Source organism: Lissotriton vulgaris, chromosome 4_1 (assembly GCF_964263255.1).
Source record: "Lissotriton vulgaris chromosome 4_1, aLisVul1.2, whole genome shotgun sequence".
Taxonomy (NCBI): Eukaryota; Metazoa; Chordata; class Amphibia; order Caudata; family Salamandridae; genus Lissotriton; species Lissotriton vulgaris.
Window position 1 is genome coordinate 375,711,915 of NC_141691.1, and position 18,316 is coordinate 375,730,230.

Consider the following 18,316-nt stretch of genomic DNA (forward strand, 5'->3'; position numbering starts at 1 on the left):
TTACGTTTCATTGTACCAGTGTGTTTCATGACAATAGAGGAGAGTCCGCTTGAGATCAGCATCTTCTAAAACCGTGACAGGAAGGTGTGCCCTATAGGTGCCTTATGATTTAGATAATAAGACATACCATTACCACTCCTGAAGGACACTGAGGGGAGAGAGAGAGAGACAGGGAATGCCACTGGACTTCCTGCCTGTGCTGGGTCCTCAAAAGGTTTCTGGTAGCACCCCAGATCAAATTAATCACCTGAAGTGAGTTGCTTTGGGAAGTCATGTACACCAAACTTGAAAGTAGGCCACTAGTTGGGTGACACACAGCTTCAATGGCTAAGAGTAGGGACTGAAGGGGATTGTTAGGTCAACGTTGGAGTCAAGTCAAGTCAAGTCAAGAATTTATATAGCGCGCTACATACCCAGAGGGTCTCAAGGCGCTTGAGAAGGGGTGGGGAGTTACTTGTCAAATATCCACGTTTTAAGTTGCTTTCTGAATGCTAGGTGGTTCTGTGTAAGGCGAAGGTAAGTGGGAAGAGAGTTCCAGGTTTTAGCTGCCAGGTAGGAGAAGGATCTGCCTCCCATGGTGGTCTTGTTGATGCGAGGTACAGTGGCAAGGGCTTGGTTGGAAGATCGAAGCTGGCGGGAGGGGGTGTAGAAGGACAGTCGTGTGTTGAGGCATTCTGGTCCGATTTCGTAGAGTGCTTTGTGTGCGTGGGTTAGGAGCCGGAAAGTGATCCTCTTATTGACGGGAAGCCAGTGGAGGTTTTTCAGGTGACCAGAGATATGTTCTTTACGCAGGATGTCTAAAATGAGCCTTGCAGAGGCGTTTTGGATTCGTTGGAGTTTTTTCTGGAGTTTGGCGGTAGTCCCGGCGTATAGGGTGTTTCCGTAGTCCAGGCGGCTCGTGACCAGTGCGTGGGTGACCGTTTTCCTAGTTTCGGTGGGGATCCAACGAAATGTTTTTTTTGAGCATGCGAAGAATGTTGAAGCAGGATGAGGAGACGGCGTTGACTTGTCTGTTCATTGAAAGTGAGGAATCCAGGATGACGCCCAGGTTCCGTGCGTAGTCTGTCGGGATGGGTGCTTTTCCAAGGGCTTCTGGCCACCAAGAGTCGTCCCATGCGGAGGGGGAGGAGCCTAAGATGAGGACTTCTGTTTTATCAGAGTTCAGTTTCAGACGGCTGTGTTTCATCCATTCGGCTACTTCTTTCATTCCTTCATGTAGGTTGGTTTTGGCGGTGCTAGGGTCATTGGTGAGTGATAGGATCAGTTGAGTGTCATCCGCGTAGGAGATGATGTTTAGGTTGTGTTGGCGTGCGATGGCCGCGAGGGGGCTCATGTATACGTTGAAAAGGGTGGGGCTGAGTGAAGATCCTTGTGGTACGCCGCAGATGACTTCAGTGGCTTCTGACTTGAATGGTGGGAGGCGGACTTTCTGGGTTCTTCCGGTGAGGAACGAGGTGATCCATTTCAGTGCTTTTCCTTGGATTCCGATATTTTTGAGTCGCTGTAGAAGGGTGCTATGGCAGACTGTGTCAAAGGCTGCGGAGAGGTCGAGGAGGATGAGTGCGACTGTATCTCCATTGTCCAGTAGGGTTCGAATGTCGTCTGTTGCAGCGATGAGGGCGGTCTCAGTGCTGTGTTTTGCTCGGAAGCCGGACTTTGAGGAGTCTAGGGATTTGTTGGCTTCGAGGAAGGCGGCGAGCTGGTTGTTGACAGCTTTCTCGATGACTTTGGCCGGGAAAGGAAGGAGCGAGATAGGGCGGTAGTTTTTGAGTTCGGTGGGATCAGCTGTGGGTTTCTTCAGGAGGGCGCAGAGTTCAGCGTGTTTCCAGCTTTCCGGGAAGGTGGCGGATTTGAAGGAGCAGTTGATGACGTCTCGGAGGTGCGGTGCTATGATGGAGTCTGCTTTGTTGAAGATGTGGTGAGGGCATGGGTCTGTGGGGGAACCTGAGTGGATGGAGTTCATCAGGCGGATGGTGTCCTCAGTGGAGATTGTGTTCCAGTCATTAAGGATGTTTGAGGGGGGTGGAGGTCCAACAGGTGGTTGGGTGGGTTGGTCTCCGGGTTGGTTGTCGAAGCTGTTGTGGAGGTCTGCAATTTTGTTGTGGAAGAATGAGGCTAGGGAGTCGCAGAGGGCTTGAGAGGGGGTGATGTCGTTAGAGTTGGCCGAGGGGTTGGTAAATTCCTTGACGATGTTGAAGAGTTCCTTGCTGTTGTGGGCATTGTTATCTAGTCGTTCCTTGAAGGCTGTTTTCTTGGCCTTTCGGATCAGTTGATGGTGTATGCGGGTGGCGTTTTTGAAGGCGTCCTTGGTGCTGGTGGTTGGGTCTTTTTTCCAGGCCTTCTCAAAGGAGCGGCAGAGTTTCTTGGATTTCTTAAGGTCATCGTTAAACCAAGAGGCCTTCTTGCTGCCAAGTTTGATTTGGCGTTTTTTCAGTGGTGCTAGGATGTCGGCGCTGTTGGATAGCCAGAGGGTGAGGTTGGTGGCGGCTTGGTCGGGGTTAGATGAATGGGCTGGGGGGTTTAGCAGAAGCGATGAAGAGATCTGGTCGAGGGTGATTTTGTTCCAGTTCCTTTGCAGAGTTGGTTGGGGGTGGTTGTTGGGTTTGGGCTTGTTGTAGGTAAAGTGAACACAGCTGTGATCAGTCCAGAGGAGAGCCGTAGTGTGGCTGAAGGAGACATGATTGCTGGAGGTGAAGATGGGGTCGAGGGTGTGACCTGCGATGTGGGTGGGGGAAGTGACCAGTTGTTTAAGTCCGAGGTTGGCGAGGTTGTCCAGCAGGGTGGTGGAGTTGCCGTCGTTGTTCTTTTCAAGGTGAAAGTTGAAGTCTCCTAGAAGGATGTAATCTTTGGAGGGGAGCGCGTGTGGAGTGATGAAGTCCGTGATGTCCTCACTAAATTGTGCGCGGGGTCCTGGAGGCCTGTAAAGGAGGGTGCCTCTGAGTGTGGTCTTGGGGTCGATGTGGATCTGGAAGTGAAGGTGTTCAGAGTTGGCGAGGTTGGCGTCAGAGCTGGTTGAGATATGGATGGATTTCTTATGGACGATAGCGATTCCTCCTCCTGTGTGGCCGGTGCGGTCCTTGCGTATGATCTTATAATCTTCTGGGATGGCAATGGTGATGTCTGGGGCGGAGGAGGCGTTCATCCATGTTTCAGTGAGGAAGGCGACGTCCGGAGAGATGGTGTCTAGTAGATTCCATAGGTCAATGGCGTGCCTATGGACCGATCGGGTGTTGAGCAAGATGCATTGTAGGTGGTTAGCGTCGGGAATCTGAGGTGTGGACGTAGCGTAGTGGTTGACGTTGCAGGGGAATTTGCAGGAGTAGCATGAGAAAGGTCCATGGGTGTGTCCAGGAGCGGCTTGGACGCAGTTTGGGGAGCGGCCGGGGTTGAGGGCTAGGAGGGTGGTGGCATCGTATGTAATGCGGGAGGGGTGGGCATTACTAGGACCAGGGGCTCTGGCGCTGGGCGCGGTCCAGGCGCGGACGGGCGTAGACGGGCTTACCTTTGGCCCACCTTCGGCGCGAATTGGGCGCGGTCGCTGCGCGTGAACGCTGCGCGCGGGAACTTCTGTCATATATGGATGGTGTAGGGGGAGGGGCGAGGGCGGCTCAGCTGGGAGGCGGGGCGGGCTACAGATGACCACAACAACAACAAAATGGAGGCGGAGGGGGGAGCACAGCGGAAACGCGCAAATACAGTAAAAGCGGCGATTTTAAATTAAAAGTGCAAAATAATCAGAGCGGCAACCAGGCACACAGCAGGCAGCAATAATTAGGCAGATTAATCAACAAAGCAATGCAGCAACGATACCGAGTGACACAGGAGGACACTGGGGAGCGACCACTCAGCCCAAGGGAGAAGAGCGAGTCACGGCGCTTTCCGGTAGTGGAGCGCTGTTCTGGTCAGTGGGAGGGCGGCTCAGCTGGGAGGCGGGGCGGGCTACAGATGACCACAACAACAACAAAATGGAGGCGGAGGGGGGAGCACAGCGGAAACGCGCAAATACAGTAAAAGCGGCGATTTTAAATTAAAAGTGCGAAATAATCAGAGCGGCAACCAGGCACACAGCAGGCAGCAATAATTAGGCAGATTAATCAACAAAGCAATGCAGCAACGATACTGAGTGACACAGGAGGACACTGGGGAGCGACCACTCAGCCCAAGGGAGAAGAGCGAGTCACGGCGCTTTCCGGTAGTGGAGCGCTGTTCTGGTCAGTGGGAGGGCGGCTCAGCTGGGAGGCGGGGCGGGCTACAGATGACCACAACAACAACAAAATGGAGGCGGAGGGGGGAGCACAGCGGAAACGCGCAAATACAGTAAAAGCGGCGATTTTAAATTAAAAGTGCAAAATAATCAGAGCGGCAACCAGGCACACAGCAGGCAGCAATAATTAGGCAGATTAATCAACAAAGCAATGCAGCAACGATACCGAGTGACACAGGAGGACACTGGGGAGCGACCACTCAGCCCAAGGGAGAAGAGCGAGGCCCGCTGCTTTCCTGCAATAGTAACACACTCTCTTTCTATTAATATTTTTGATCATTTTCAGGGACTGGCGATACCTCAGAGGCGACGTAGGCATGGTTCCACCTTTTCACTTACAGTTTTGTTCTACTTATGAAAATGGCTGACTAATGGGGGCCTAGTGGTTGTTGCCCTTAAATGGACTGTTCATTCCCTTACTGTGTGTTTTCCTCCTCTTACAAAGGCTCAGGGTCTGAACAGATTCACAGTTTTTTTTTTTTTTTAAACGAGGACCCTTCCCCTAGTTGCCTGGCCTGGATGCAAAGTTTTGGCATTTTGCATTCTGGCGTGTTGCAAACAGGTCTATTGACGGTGTTCCTCACTTGCCGAACAGCTTCTGTTTCCTGTGCATTGAGCTCCCACTCGTGGGATGCTGATGTCTGTCTGCTGAGCCAGTCTGCTTCTACATTGCCCTTCCCTGGTAGATGTATGGCTAGCAGGTCTATCTTGAGTGGGATGGCCCATCTCCACATTTCTTGCGCTAATTTTGAAAAGCGGGGCGGATTGTGTCCGTCCCTGCTTGTTTATGTAGAACATCCCTGTTGTCTTGTCTGTCTGGATCAACACTTTCTGGTTGTACAACTTCGTCTGAAAAGCCTTTATTGCGAGGAAGACGGTCTTTAATTCCAGGTAGATGATGTGTTTTACCGCATCTGCTGGTGTCCACAGAAGCCTCACTCTGACTTTTTCCATGTGATCGTCCCATCCCTTCTGGGATGCGTCTGTGGCGATGGTCACCGTTGGCATTGGTGGGGTCAGAAGCTTCCCCCTTCTTATGTTCCCCATGTTCCACCATGCTATCTCTTCTTGCACTGAGTGCGTTACAACCACTAGATCTTCTCAACGACGTGTAGCTTGTGACCATTGTGCCTGTAGCCATTCTTAGAAAGGTCTTATGTGCAGCCGTACATTTGGCACTAGATGTATGCATGACGCCATCATGCCCATGACTTTGCTCGCCGTCCTCACTGTCAGAGATCGCCCCTTCTGGTAGAGTCGCGTCTCCTTCAGCAGCGCTAGCGTTCTCTTCTCGCTGGGCAACACCTTGTTCTGTAAGGTGTTGATCTGTGCTCCCAGGAAGATTTTTACTTTTTCCAGTTTTATTGAGGATTTATTGAGGATTTCCCCCAGTGGATGGAGAATCCTAGTCCTGTCACTCTTTGTGCGCGCAGCTTACACGTTCTGTATGAACTTGCTTTTACTAGCCAGTCGTCTAGGTAAGGGTATATGTGTACCCCCTCCCTTCTTAGGTGTGCTGCGACTGCTGCGAGGCACTTTGTGAAGACCCTTGGCGCCGATTTTAGTCCGAACGCCAGGGTTGTGAACTGGTAGTGGTCCTTGTTGATGATAAATCTGAGTAGATGCTTGTGCCCCCTGTTCATTGGGATGTGCAGGTAGACATCTTTGGGGTCTACGGTGACCATGAAGTCTCCGCCTTCTAATTGAGGAAGTACCTCTTGTAGGGATGTCATCTTCAATTTTTGCGTTCTTATCTACTTGTTTAAGAACCTCCGGTCCAGGATGGGTCTCATTGTCTCTTCTACCTTTGGTACCAGGAAGTAGGTTGAGTACACTCCCCTGTTCTTTTCTTTGTAAGGTACTGGCTCGATGGCCGGCTTTTGCAGGAGTACTTTTGCTTCCACTTGAAGTAGTTCTAGCTCTTTCCTTGCTAGCGCCCTTCTTTTCGATTTTTTGTTTGGTGGTCTCCTTTCCAACTCTAAGCAGTACCCGAACTGTATGATGTTGAGTACCCACTTGTCTGTGGTTATTTTCTTTCACTCCTGGAAGAAAAGGTTTATTCTTCCTCCCACCGGTGTTACATGTTCGCAGATGTTTAGCTCGTGTACCCCCTTGTTATTGTATCCGTGCTCCACCCTGGGAATTTTTGCATGGGTGGGCACCTGCCGCGTGACAAAGTCACGTAGAGGCGGGTTGTTGACCCCCTCTTCTTTTTTGTCCACGTCCATTCCCTCTCCCGCGAAAGGACTGGCCTCTTTGTTGGTACTGCCAGGGCTGTTTTTGTTGCTCTTGCTGTGTCTGGGTGTCAGTCTGGTGGGACTGCTGGAATGCCTGGTGCGATGTTCCTGGCTGGTTTCCTCCCCTCCAGTTAGGTCTTCGTGACGGGGTGCCCCTCTTTGTTCCTCTGAATTGCAAGGCCCCCATAGATCTTGCAGTCTCGTTATCTTTCTTCAGTTGGGCGAGCTTCTCATCCACTGGAGCACCAAACAGTTTCTCTCCGTTGAACGGGGTGTTCAGGATTCTGTGTTGCACCTCTGGCTTGAAGCCTGAAATCCTGATCCAGGCTTGCCTTCTTTCCGGGATGCCGATCATCATGAGTCTGCTCGACGTGTCAGTCCCGTCCAAGGCAGTTTTGAGGCAAGAATTTGCCACATTTTTCTCTTCTTCCACAAGATGCGCAGCCCTTTGCTGGTGTTCTTCAGGGAGGTGTTTGAGTAACAGGCCCAGTTCGTCTAAGATCTGGTACTGGTGCCTGTTGAGCAGTGCATTGGAATTTGCCATGCGCCAGTGCATTGCGGCATTCTGTTCGATCTTTCTCCACAGGTCCATCCTTCTGCTTTCCTTGTCCGGTGGTGGCCCTGAAGTTGTTGGCACGTTAGCCTTGCCGTAGCTGTAATGATGGAGTCCGCCATGGCTGATCGCTGAATGTAGGGCGGGTCCTTGGAGGAATGTTTGTACTTCTTCTCCGTCCTGGGTGTGATGGCTTTGCAAGTTGCAGGTTCCTTGAAAGCCTCTCTCCCCTGTGCCTTGACGCTTTCGAGCATCAGCAGGTACTGGCTCCTAGTTTGTGTTGGGAGCAGTGTTTCTAGGAGGAAATCTGCCTTCTGCCTTTCCTCGTCGAGTTTTACCCCAAAGGCTGTTGCTGCGTTTCTGATGACTGTGTTGTAAACCCCAATGTCATCAGGCGGCGAGGTTCTCAAAGCATACGTGTCCACGTTATCCTCCGGACTCTCGGTGTTGAGGTCTTGCCACTCTAGGTCTTGTGTCTCCGAGGATGCAGAGCCCAGGATTGTCCTCTGGTCGTCATCCCCCTCCTCCTCGTAGTAGGAGGCTTCTTCTTCTGGATCTTCCAGCCCCTCCGGGCTTCCCGACTGTCCTTCGACGTCATAGTCCTCTTCCTCGGTTATCTCGACAACCTGTGGTCTTGGTTTCGTCGGGATTGAGAAGTCCTTCATCCTGGCATCGAATTCTCTTTTGCGCTGCAGTAAGTTCTCCATTTCGGCCTCATGCCGTCTCTTTTTCTTTTCCATTTTGGCGGTGTGTTCGGCGTCGAATGGATCTGCCGCTCTCTTCGGCGGATTGGTCGGCGTCAAGGCGACTTTCGGCACGAAGTCGGGCTTCAGAGCCAAGCTGGATTTTGGGTCTTTTATCGGCGCCGAAGTGCTCTTTGGGTCCTTTTCTTTCGGAGTCGAACGTTCCTTTTCGGGGATGTTTTTCAACGTCTTTTGCTGTTCTCCAGCTTTTGGCCCCTGGAAGTCCCTCTCTGAGGATCCGCTGGGCCTGTATGTAGCCGCGGACGCCGAAGCTTTCGGTGTCAGCGCTTTCGAGGACTTGCCCTCATTTTTTTGAGTCTGGGTAAGACTGTCCAGTGTCCTTCGGGGCAGTCGAGTCTACCTTTTTAGGAGTTTTCTTATCGGTCTCTATGACCGTGTAGTCCTAGTGTTCGCCAGCAACGTTGTCCTCTTCGTCTGTTGAGAGCCCCAGGTCTCGATGGGATGGTGGCTGGCCCATGTCCTGCATGCTGGCGTTGGCCATCCTCTGCCTCGCTCTAACTCGAAGAGTTTTCGGCGTGAAGGCGGAGCATGCGTTGCAGTCCTTGCTCTCGTGGTCAACCAGTAGGCAGAGGTTGCAAACCGGGTGCTGGTCCTTCTGCGCGTACTTGTGGTGGCAGTTACGACAGAATTTGAATGGTGTGTTGTCCATCTCCTGCGTTCAGGGGGCCCCCTGAGTGCGCATTCTCCGATGGACGTCGAAGTTCTGGAAGTTCTCCTGTTCCTTCGTCGTCCCCTTCGATGGTGTAGTGTCTAGTCGTCTTTTCAAATCTTTTTTCGTCCAAAAAAGGCTTTTGGTGTCTTCTTTCTCCAAAAATGTCTGGAGCCCTCTCGGGAACGATCCAGACCCAACTGCGGTAAAAAGAATCTGAAGATGGCGCCCAAGGGTGGGAGCTTCCGCAGGAAGCGTGCAGACATCACAGGAAGGACACCAAAAGGTGGGACGTCGACGCCCACCTGGGCTACAAAAAAAAAAAAAAAAAAAAAAAGACTACGATTCCGGACCCAATCACTAGACCGCGGAATAATGCACAGCATAGTGAATCCAGAAAGATTCCCGCTGCAAAACCCTGTTGCCTGTGCTAATCCATTCTGCCCATTTCAGATCTACGTTGGCCCGGTAAATTCTAGATAGCATTTACAAGTGTGTTTTATTTTGTGTTTTATTTTGTAGAAAACAGGAAGAATTGAGTCTGACAGGTGCTTCACTCACTGGGTTTAAGCCTACAAGTGAGTGGCTTTTGACCAACTATGTTTAAACTTTGGCGAGACGATGTTAATAGCCAGATCTCCAAAGAATTAAGAGGGTTCCTCTCTGTGGTGGAGCATGGCAGGGTTGCTGACGCTCTCCCGGTGTGTACACTTAATCTTTGAGTGGAACATAACCGACATCAATGAAATCCAGGGAATTACATTTTGGGAAATTAATATATGCTGATGATTTTAGCAGACATTATCCTGCTGCTGTACTTCCCCAACCAATTTTCTCCCTGCTTTGATAGAGAAGCTGAACGAGTTTGAAATATTATCAGGCTTTAAGGTTAATACGAGTAAATTTGAAGTTTATGACCTATGGGGTTTGATGGTGGATACAATCAAGATCTCTTTATGAATGATTTATAAAAACAAGGTTGATTTCAGATCTGAAGAAAGGCAATTTTCTGCCCTAAATCACAATTTGTTGAAGGGGGTGTGGAACCTACTGTTTCCACCCTGCCTGAGCATGACAGCGGACATCACGATGACTTTGAGTACTACAAATGTTTCAGGCTAGTTTTGTAACTGTTGCAGGGTATGGTGAATGCATTTATCTGGAAAAGGAAACATCTTCGGCTACCAATTACACTTCATCAGATGTCAAAATAGTAAGCATGCCTCATCCCAACTTCAAGACTCATTATCGTGCAGCAGAGTGTATTTGCAGAATGGTTTACGACAGAGGCTGACATTGTCAGGCCTCAAACGGGTCAAGAGGAGAAAGTAAAATATTGTGGGACATTTCTTGGCTACCTTCTTTTGAAGCGGCTTCCAGTTCATGTGCAAGTACCCCAATGGATTTGGTTCTCTCTGTATGGGATACAATAGTGACTAGAAGCAAGCTAGCCTCATTCATTTCTCTGCCAGCACTATTCTAGGGGATATTTACACTCGCTAGACTTCAGGGACCAAGTCACAAGCAGAAAATGGGAGGGAACAGGGCTATATCTGAAATTTGGAAAAGGGAGCAGTGAAATCCAGTCAAATAATAGGATGAGATACAGATGGCTGAATCACTGTGTGTTCCAGCTTTAAGTTATGCTGGTGGTATTGGGAATTACACACACTTTGATAAATTTGTGGCCTCGTAACAAGGCATGGGGCACTGTAATCCAGATTTAAACCATTCTGATCATCAAAACACCCATACACTAATGGATTAAAATGAACAGCAGGGAGACCTCATTGGGAAGAGAGTTTGATTATATGTGCGGGGATATAACTAAAAGCACTAAGAATGTGAAACATAGGGAGCTTCACTAGAAAGTTAACATCATTGGTAACTCCTGTTAAACTGCATCATATGTTCCACTCAGTGGGCTCAATGAGCTTGACAATCTGTTGAATGACTGGTGATGCCACAATATATAGTTGCGTTGCCCTAAGCTAACCATATTTTCTAGGGAGATCTGCAGGACATGAAAAATATACCAGACTACTCTATTCCTGCCACCACTGAATTAGTGATATTGGGGATGCCCCATAGTATCCAGGATAACAAACAATGACAATCCCTTGATCAGGAGGTGACTTTCTGCTACAAAACATTCAATTGTTTCTTAATGGAAGAAACCAGACTTACCGACATTTGTGCCTACTGAATTTTCTTGCAATTGAATGGCTTGCTTTTAATTTGCAGGGAAAGTAGGTAAATGTTTACCATTTGGAAGCTGCTACTATTACAAGATACAAAGTGTTTTGGGCATTTGCGTGCTCTGGCATGTTGAAAAGGTTGGGATTGGTTTTCATGAAGGCTGTTGATCAAGGGTTGGAGGGAAATACTGAATAGAATGGCATTCTCGATGCTTTGGAGCGCTAGAGGAAAGTGTGTTCCTAGAGTAGTGTAGATGTTGCTTTTTGGTCATGTAGGATGGTGTGCGTTTCATATTCAATTAGAAAGTAAGAGGTTTCATTTTGTTTTGTAGGTGGAGGCATTTTGAGGGTAACGTTTTGAATGTTACACATTAAGAAGCTGTATATTGCCACAGTAAACTAACTTTGGCTGAGACACAATATTTTGCTGGTCTCTTTATAAAATCTAACAACATTCTTTAACGGAACATACATTATACAGACTATGCCAACATGAAGCATAAAGCATTTTTATGTGTCTTTTGGGTGACAAGAGAAATGAACAAGAAAATAATGAGAGACAGGAACAGGTAGGTGGGTGTACTTTGTCATAAATGATAAAGAAGGAAGCACAGATCAATCAAGGCTGCCCAACTGTTATCGTCATCAGCCCTCTCCACTTTCACTCTACTGTACTTCTTTTTTGATTTTCCCATGGATCTCACCCCTTTCTTAATTAGCCAATCCATCATGCAGGACAACCAACCCTTCTGTCCCCAAACCATTTCATAAGGTTTTCCTCCAAAGTACTTCTCTTACCAACTTCACTTTTCAATTAATCCCTCTTAACTGGCATCTAGCTGGAATGTTTCACATCAGTTGTGGCACTTGCACTGGTACCCATTGACCCCATTTATCAGAGAGTATTACTTATTCCTTTTGTACTCTATGCCAACAGAACGCCTAGTTTTCAAGTGACTTGGCGCATTTCTCTTTTAACCTTTCCAATCTTGCTTCTGTGTCATTCTTTCAATCGAATTAGCACTCTATTGTTACCAAAGTTATTTCCTCTACTTAACAAAATCCAACAATCCTCTTCTTCTTGACTTTCAGATCACCTAAAATTAATCTCTTTCTTCCGAACTATGGGCATCAACACCCTCGCTTTTCCATGGTTTTTCTCCATCTATAACTTACCTCTTTCTCAGTAAAGTGGGCCTCCACTGCCTCATCAACATCGACCACTATACCTGCTGGAGTACCTACAGGATCAGTTCTAGGTCCTCTCTACACAATTAGGAACATCCTTTTCTCTTTTGATGTTTTCCTTCCATCCTCTTCATCAATCACATGCAGATATTCTTTGGTTTTACAACATTCTCTCCCTTCCTCCAACAACAAATCTCTGTCTCACTGCAATTTGACACTGGTTGGCGCCCTGGTCCTTCTTGCTGAACTCGTTTACAGAGGAGGTTCTCTACTTTCACTCAAAAGCTCCCCTCACCCCACCTACCTCTATCCACGGCTGAAATCTATGTGTACCTTTTCACTCTTCGACACATGGAAAAGCTTATTCTATAATGTCACAGAAGAAAGGTACCAAACAATCAAGAGTTTTGATTTGCGCAACTACTCACCCGTTAGGGTCTCAAGGCGCCAAGTGATGCCCAAGGGTTACCAAGTGATGAGCAATCAAAATATATATACCCTGGTCTACCATTCCACACCACTAAGGAGCTAATTAATTCTCTAGTAGTTAGCAAATTATTTTATTGCAACAAAGTTGTTTTAAGAACTCCCTCAAAATTCCTTCTACCTAATGGGCAAGCTACTTAACTGTACTACCAAGCACTTATTAAACATGCCCCGACAAACTCCCACCACTCCCTTTCTCCACAACGTTGGGTGGCTCACATCTAAAACCACGAACCTCCACAAGCTGTTGAGAATAGTTATCAAAGTTGCTCATGGCATTTTCCCACATTATCTTGCCAACATCTGATGAACACCTATCAGGAATTTACAATCTGTGAATCAGTACTCATTAGCTGGTCACACCCAAACCACTTTGAGCTACATTCTATTTCTCTCTCAAACTTCCAGGTCCATAACTAAAATGTACTACTTTCTGATATCTAATCCTTTGGCACATCCATATTATCAAAAACCAACTTGAAGAGCCATCTCATAATATTGGTGAGAGAGAATACCTCAAGACTCAATGCTTTTCTAAACTGTAAGGTCTATCGCGAAACTGTATCTTGTAACCTATCTATATGTTGAATGTATTTATTTGATCACTTCACAAATCAGTATCCTTCACAATGCCTCAATCAACTACTCTGGTGTGTGTTCTCTATGCCTAAGTGCCAAACATGCAAAACACCGACTATGTCCTCTGCCTAGCATTTCTTCTCATAATCTCAGGCAGCCCGTGTCAAATAAATAGGAAATCAAAAATGATGCAAGTGCAGATAAGAATAAAGCATATCAAGAATAGAGGAAAACTAGATTGACCAAGAAGGAAAGAGGAAATATACATGAGGAGTAATATTACTGCGTTATTGGAAAGGCGTTATCAGTGGACATTTGCAAAAATAATTCACATTCCACTCACAGCCCATTGGTCCACCTACCTTTTTAATCTTTGCTTTTTCAATCTTTTCTTCTTTGTCACATTTTTTTGCATTCCTGCTCAGCTCTTTTGCAGCGAACTTCAAGTTAAACAATTGCTCTGCATTGTGTGTTAAGGATATCATATTGTAACACAAATAGAATTTACAACATAGCAAGAAGTACAGAAAACCCGATTCCATAATCAATACTTTTCTTTCAAACATCACATTAAAATCCAGAAAGCCTGTGGGTTCAACTTTCTATGTCTCCCTGGAAGAAATTCTGATATCATAAGAGCAGAGAGCTGTTATGCTTTTAATTCTCCTTACAACTGTCCTCAGCAAAAACAAAACACTTAGGAACTAAGTTCCCAGTGAAAAATAGAGTTAAGTTAGCATCTCAAATCACATGGTTTTATACACAAATAAAATTCCCTACGCAATGTATAAGTACCCACATTTATGACGGAACTGCCACGTACTCTGCTGCTGGCACAGTCAAAGGTCTGTGTGAGAGAAATCCTATTCCAACAGTTTACTTTATTTAATACTTTCAATGTGGTTTCGAGGACTGGGGTTCCCAAAGAATGTCACATTATCACAGCTGGTCACAGGAAGTTTTTTTGAGCTTTGAGGCACTGACACACAAAGAGAATCAGTGTAAGGTATTGTAAACTAGCTGCTGATAGCCCAGTGGACACAGACATAATGCCGCCTATGTTCTTGTACTAGCTCCTTATGGCCCAGGGATCCAATGTCCAGCCCATTGTATCTAAAATTACCTGTGGCGAGGTCCTGCAGACCTTGGTGCTTTCTCTCAGCATGCCTTCCAGAACAACAGGCAGGGATGTAAAGCGGACATCCCTGTGCAGGGCAGTTTGCTCGGGTACAATGTAGCCAGAACTGTACTCTGATCAATTGCTGATTGATGAAAGGCCACTGGGTGGCTCTGGGAAGGGCCTCCTGGGCACTGGTCTCGGAATGCATGGCCACTCTGGTTATCGGCTATTGTGGGCCTGGGCACTCTGGTCTCCAGATCAGCCTGGGTCATCTTGTGAGTAGCTGGCCAACAAATGAGTGGAGTACAAGATGGTGCGACTATCTGCAGCGTATTGCTCCCCCAGCATGCCATAATGCCCCTATGTATGGGGTTAATAGCACAAAAAGGCTACTTTGCTAGGCCCAGAGGGGCTTTAACAACTTGGCTAACACGGGCTGAGTATCAAAATGGTGGAATGCATTCCTGGCATCCAGAGTAGGCAGCAACCAGTCAGTTAGAGGATAAGATCTTCCCGTCCAAGGGTAGAGAAGTGTCAGACCAGGGAGAATCTGGGGATCCTCCGAGCCAACAGGTTCTAAGATTAAAATAGTGAGAGCGGTAGAAATCATGGCTTTCACCATGTAGGCCTGGTCCCCGCAATCTAGAGCTCAAGCCACGAAGCAGAGCTGCCTAGCCTACCCCATGCGGAATGGTGTCAGACCGGGGAGGAGTTTGGGGCTCCTCCCAGCTGAACAGTTCCATTAAAACCCAATGAGAGGTGGGGGAAGCTACGGCTTTCATCTGGGAGGTCCTGTCCCTGTCCCGGTGTTTAGGCTACCATGCAGAGCCACCTAGCCTGCCCGGGTCAAGTTTGCATCAGACTGAGGAGGAGTCTGGGGGCCACTCCATGCTGAAATGTTACAGTATGCAAAAAGAATAATTGATGGACAGAATGCAGAACAATGTCATACATTCACCCCAGAACAGAGATCTGGGCCTAAATCCATAGTTTTGTTACTCACCATGCCATTCCAGTTTGGAACCATCCATATGCAAATCAGTCTTGACCCTGCGCCCAATGGGAACAGTCCAGCCCAAACTGCCAGGCCAGGTCCTCCCTGGACTGGAAACAAGCATCCTAGGACCGGTTTCAGGGTTTCACTGCTCATCAGCCAGGATAGCGTGACTCTAGTGCAGAGGTCTTCAAACTTTTGAATGCCGAGACCCCCCCTGTCAACATTTTGAAGTGTAAGGACCCCCTCCTGACAAAAATTTCTAAACCTGTAGCAGAGCTACTGGAATTATGAGGCAGTTGATGACCAAATTAAGCGACAGGCTTGACTAAATTGTGTGGGAAGAAAATGTAAATGATGTTATGTGATGCCACGTATTTTGGATTAGCATTGCTTCATTATTTTGAAATTAATTTATTACACACAGTAACACTGAGAAAAGATTTCACCCCATCAGCACCTGTTTATAATCAAAATACAACAATTAACATCAGAAAGATTTCTAGTCAACCTTGGTGAAGGGCCTTCCACTCCGCAGGAATACCTGCTGCCACATTAGAAGCTCACCTGGCCCTGGCAGGGAGCATCAGGGGTCCCTTAAAACCCTGGGGTCTTGTGCAGAGTTAAGCAATTTACCCATGCCCCTTCCCTCTCACCCCTCCCTTCCATCCCCCTCTCCTCTCCCAACCCCGGATCCCTCTCTCAATTTGCAGGCCATTTTCTTTCACCCCTTTTTACAACTTGTGAACTCTCCCCATTCAACCTCTCACTTCACCTTCAATCACCTCTTGCCATTCTGTCTTTTCACTGCCCTCCTCTCTAACAGTCTCTTGCATTTATCTCATGGTCTCTCTGGCCCCGCCACCTCCCGTGCCCTTCAGCACTTCTCCTTCCCCTTATCTCTCCATTTAACTTTTTGTCTATTTCTATCTTACACATCTCCCCTTTGTTCTAACAGAAGCCCTCACCTTTGGCTCACACTCACTTCTTGTGTGTCCACACTTCTCTTCTGCAATTTACATTTCTCCTCATCCCTGACCTTTTTAATCAAATTCTCTCACTCCCTTGCTGTCCTCGCTCATCATCTCATCTCTCCTCACCAAGCATACGGGTCGGACCTGTATGCTCCTCTCAGCCTGTGCCACTCTGCTTATTGTTCCCTAATTCAAGAAGACATGAGTTTCTGTTTCGCTGTTTTGGTGCAGGCTGCACAGTTATGAGACTTGCACCCTCCTTTGCTTAGCTCCACCAAGAATCTATTGTCCTTTAGGAAGATCTAAAAACCTTTCTCTGTGCTCTGTAGGTCACCCCATTTGGCTGGTTCTCCTTCTCCTTCTGTGTGTTTCTCATTTGCCTTCAGGAAGCAAATGGTTATTAGCCCCAGAACATCTTTTGGTAACAGTAGCGCACTACAAATGTAAATATTAATAGATCGGCAGAAGCAGGGAAGCCACTAGACCAGAACTTCTGGGGGAGGGCTAACACTCCCAGCCAGGACTGGGCGTAACACTGGTTGCACAGGGTGCAAAAGTCTTTTATAGTGCCCCACCTAGTTTCCTTCTTCTCCATGAATCCCTTCACTACCACTCACCAACAATGCACCTCATCTCTCCATAGCACCTTTCTGAGAAACATTCCATTTTTTTATAGCGCTACTCATAGTTTACTCACAGTCATTTCTCATTGAGCGATGCAACAGTGTGAGGGTAGGGTGAGAGGAGTGACTGCAGGGTGAGTGAGGTGGCTGTGCGAATTTTGGTGCGGATGCAAGTTCAGAATAGGACGAATCAATATATGATTACTGCTGGGCTTGTTTGAGTGAGTTCTATATTCAGCAGTGAGGGGACAGGTGATTGAAGTGTCACTTGAGTGCAGAATGAGTAGTGCGCTTGTGTGACTGCAGGGTGGGGTATAGGATGAACAGCGCAAGTGCATTGTGAGTGCTGAGTAATCACTGTGAGTGCAGGGTGAGCAGGTGAATGGTGTGAGTGCATGGTGCTCAGTGTGAGTGCATTGTGATCGCTATGAGCGCAGGGTGAGCGTGAAAGTGAAGAGCGAGAATGAGGAGTGAGTTGTCTGAATGCAGGGTGCATTCCCAGACACTTGAAGTAACTCAGCATGTTATTGACGGTGGTGTAGGGTTTCAGATACAAGTTAAACTATTGCTATTATGGCATTAATCCGGGATCGAGGGTGGAGGAAATAAATAATGTGCTGATGCTACAACAAACTTCCAGTCCTATGGTTAGGGTTGCCAGCAGATTATTTTGATGGCCCAGTTGGTACAAAAATAAGCAGTCACCTAAAGCTGTATTTTAAGCACTTATATGTGCATACGTCGACTTGCAAATAGAAATAGAAAAAACTTTTAATTGTGTTCTAAGGCGACCTGAATGGTCCATGACTGATAACTAAAGAGAACAAAGACAGAAAAGTCACATAATGAATGAATACATACTTTTTTATTTATGAATCTATAAGAGGAGGTCTCTGCAGGCTCTTTAAAGAACACACACAGGCATCTTACTTTTGGCAACCCTTTATATTCCTTTTCATGAAATGCATTCTCACACAGCAGTAAATGTAAAATATAAATGTAAGGAATAGGCAGAGTGGATCCTAGGGGGTACTGGAATCAGGAAAAAATGTTAAGCCTCTGTAACCAGTTTACAAAGGCATGTAAATATGTAAATAGCCTTTAAAGACCTGTGAAAAACTCTGATAGGTGTGCTGGAGAGAAGACTCCAGACACGGCCCAGCTGAGGCCCCAGCAGCTCGAGTTACACTGCAGCAGCCCGGGATGAGACACAGGATGGGGGAAGAGGGGAGTTGAAGCCCTTGGGCCTGAGCAGAAGTGTCAGTGGGAATGCGCGACCCCCTTTGCATCGCTCCATGGCCCCCCTGGGGGTCGCGCCCCACAGTTTGAAGACCCCTGCTCTAGTGGCATGAAGAGCATGAGACCCACGTCTGGGCATACCCGTCTCACTCGGGGTGACAAATGCAATAAGAACAATAGATGGACAGAATGCAGAACAAAGTCATACATTCACCCCAGTACAGAGATCTGGGCCGAAATCCATAGTTTTTTTGCTCACCATGCCATTCCAGTTTGGGCCCAGCCATATGCAAATCAGTCTTGACCCTGCGCCCAATTGGAACAGTACAGCATAAACTGCCAGGCCAGGTCCTCCCTGGACTGGAAACAAGCATCCTAGGACCGGTTTCTGGGTTTCACCCTTCATCAGCTAGGACAACTTGACATGCCACTGGATTTAAGCTATCCT

General features: G+C 47.5%; 2 protein-coding genes across 2 annotated transcripts in view; both read right to left on the bottom strand.

Annotated features, from left to right (window-relative positions):
- Positions 1-18,316, bottom strand: part of CHMP1B (charged multivesicular body protein 1B) — a 165,297-nt gene that overhangs the window by 111,871 nt on the left and 35,110 nt on the right. The window contains exon 2 of the mRNA XM_086918753.1: positions 13,281-13,378. Coding sequence (XP_086774879.1) covers positions 13,281-13,378 — 98 coding nt within the window. The remainder of the gene's footprint in view (positions 1-13,280; positions 13,379-18,316) is intronic.
- Positions 4,750-9,240, bottom strand: LOC147718770 (uncharacterized). Its single transcript, XM_086918752.1, has 2 exons — positions 6,648-9,240; positions 4,750-6,595 (listed from the first exon to the last, which is right to left on the bottom strand). The coding sequence occupies exon 1, from the start codon at positions 7,792-7,794 to the stop codon at positions 6,997-6,999; it is 798 nt and encodes a 265-aa protein (XP_086774878.1). The 5' UTR covers positions 7,795-9,240; the 3' UTR covers positions 4,750-6,595; positions 6,648-6,996.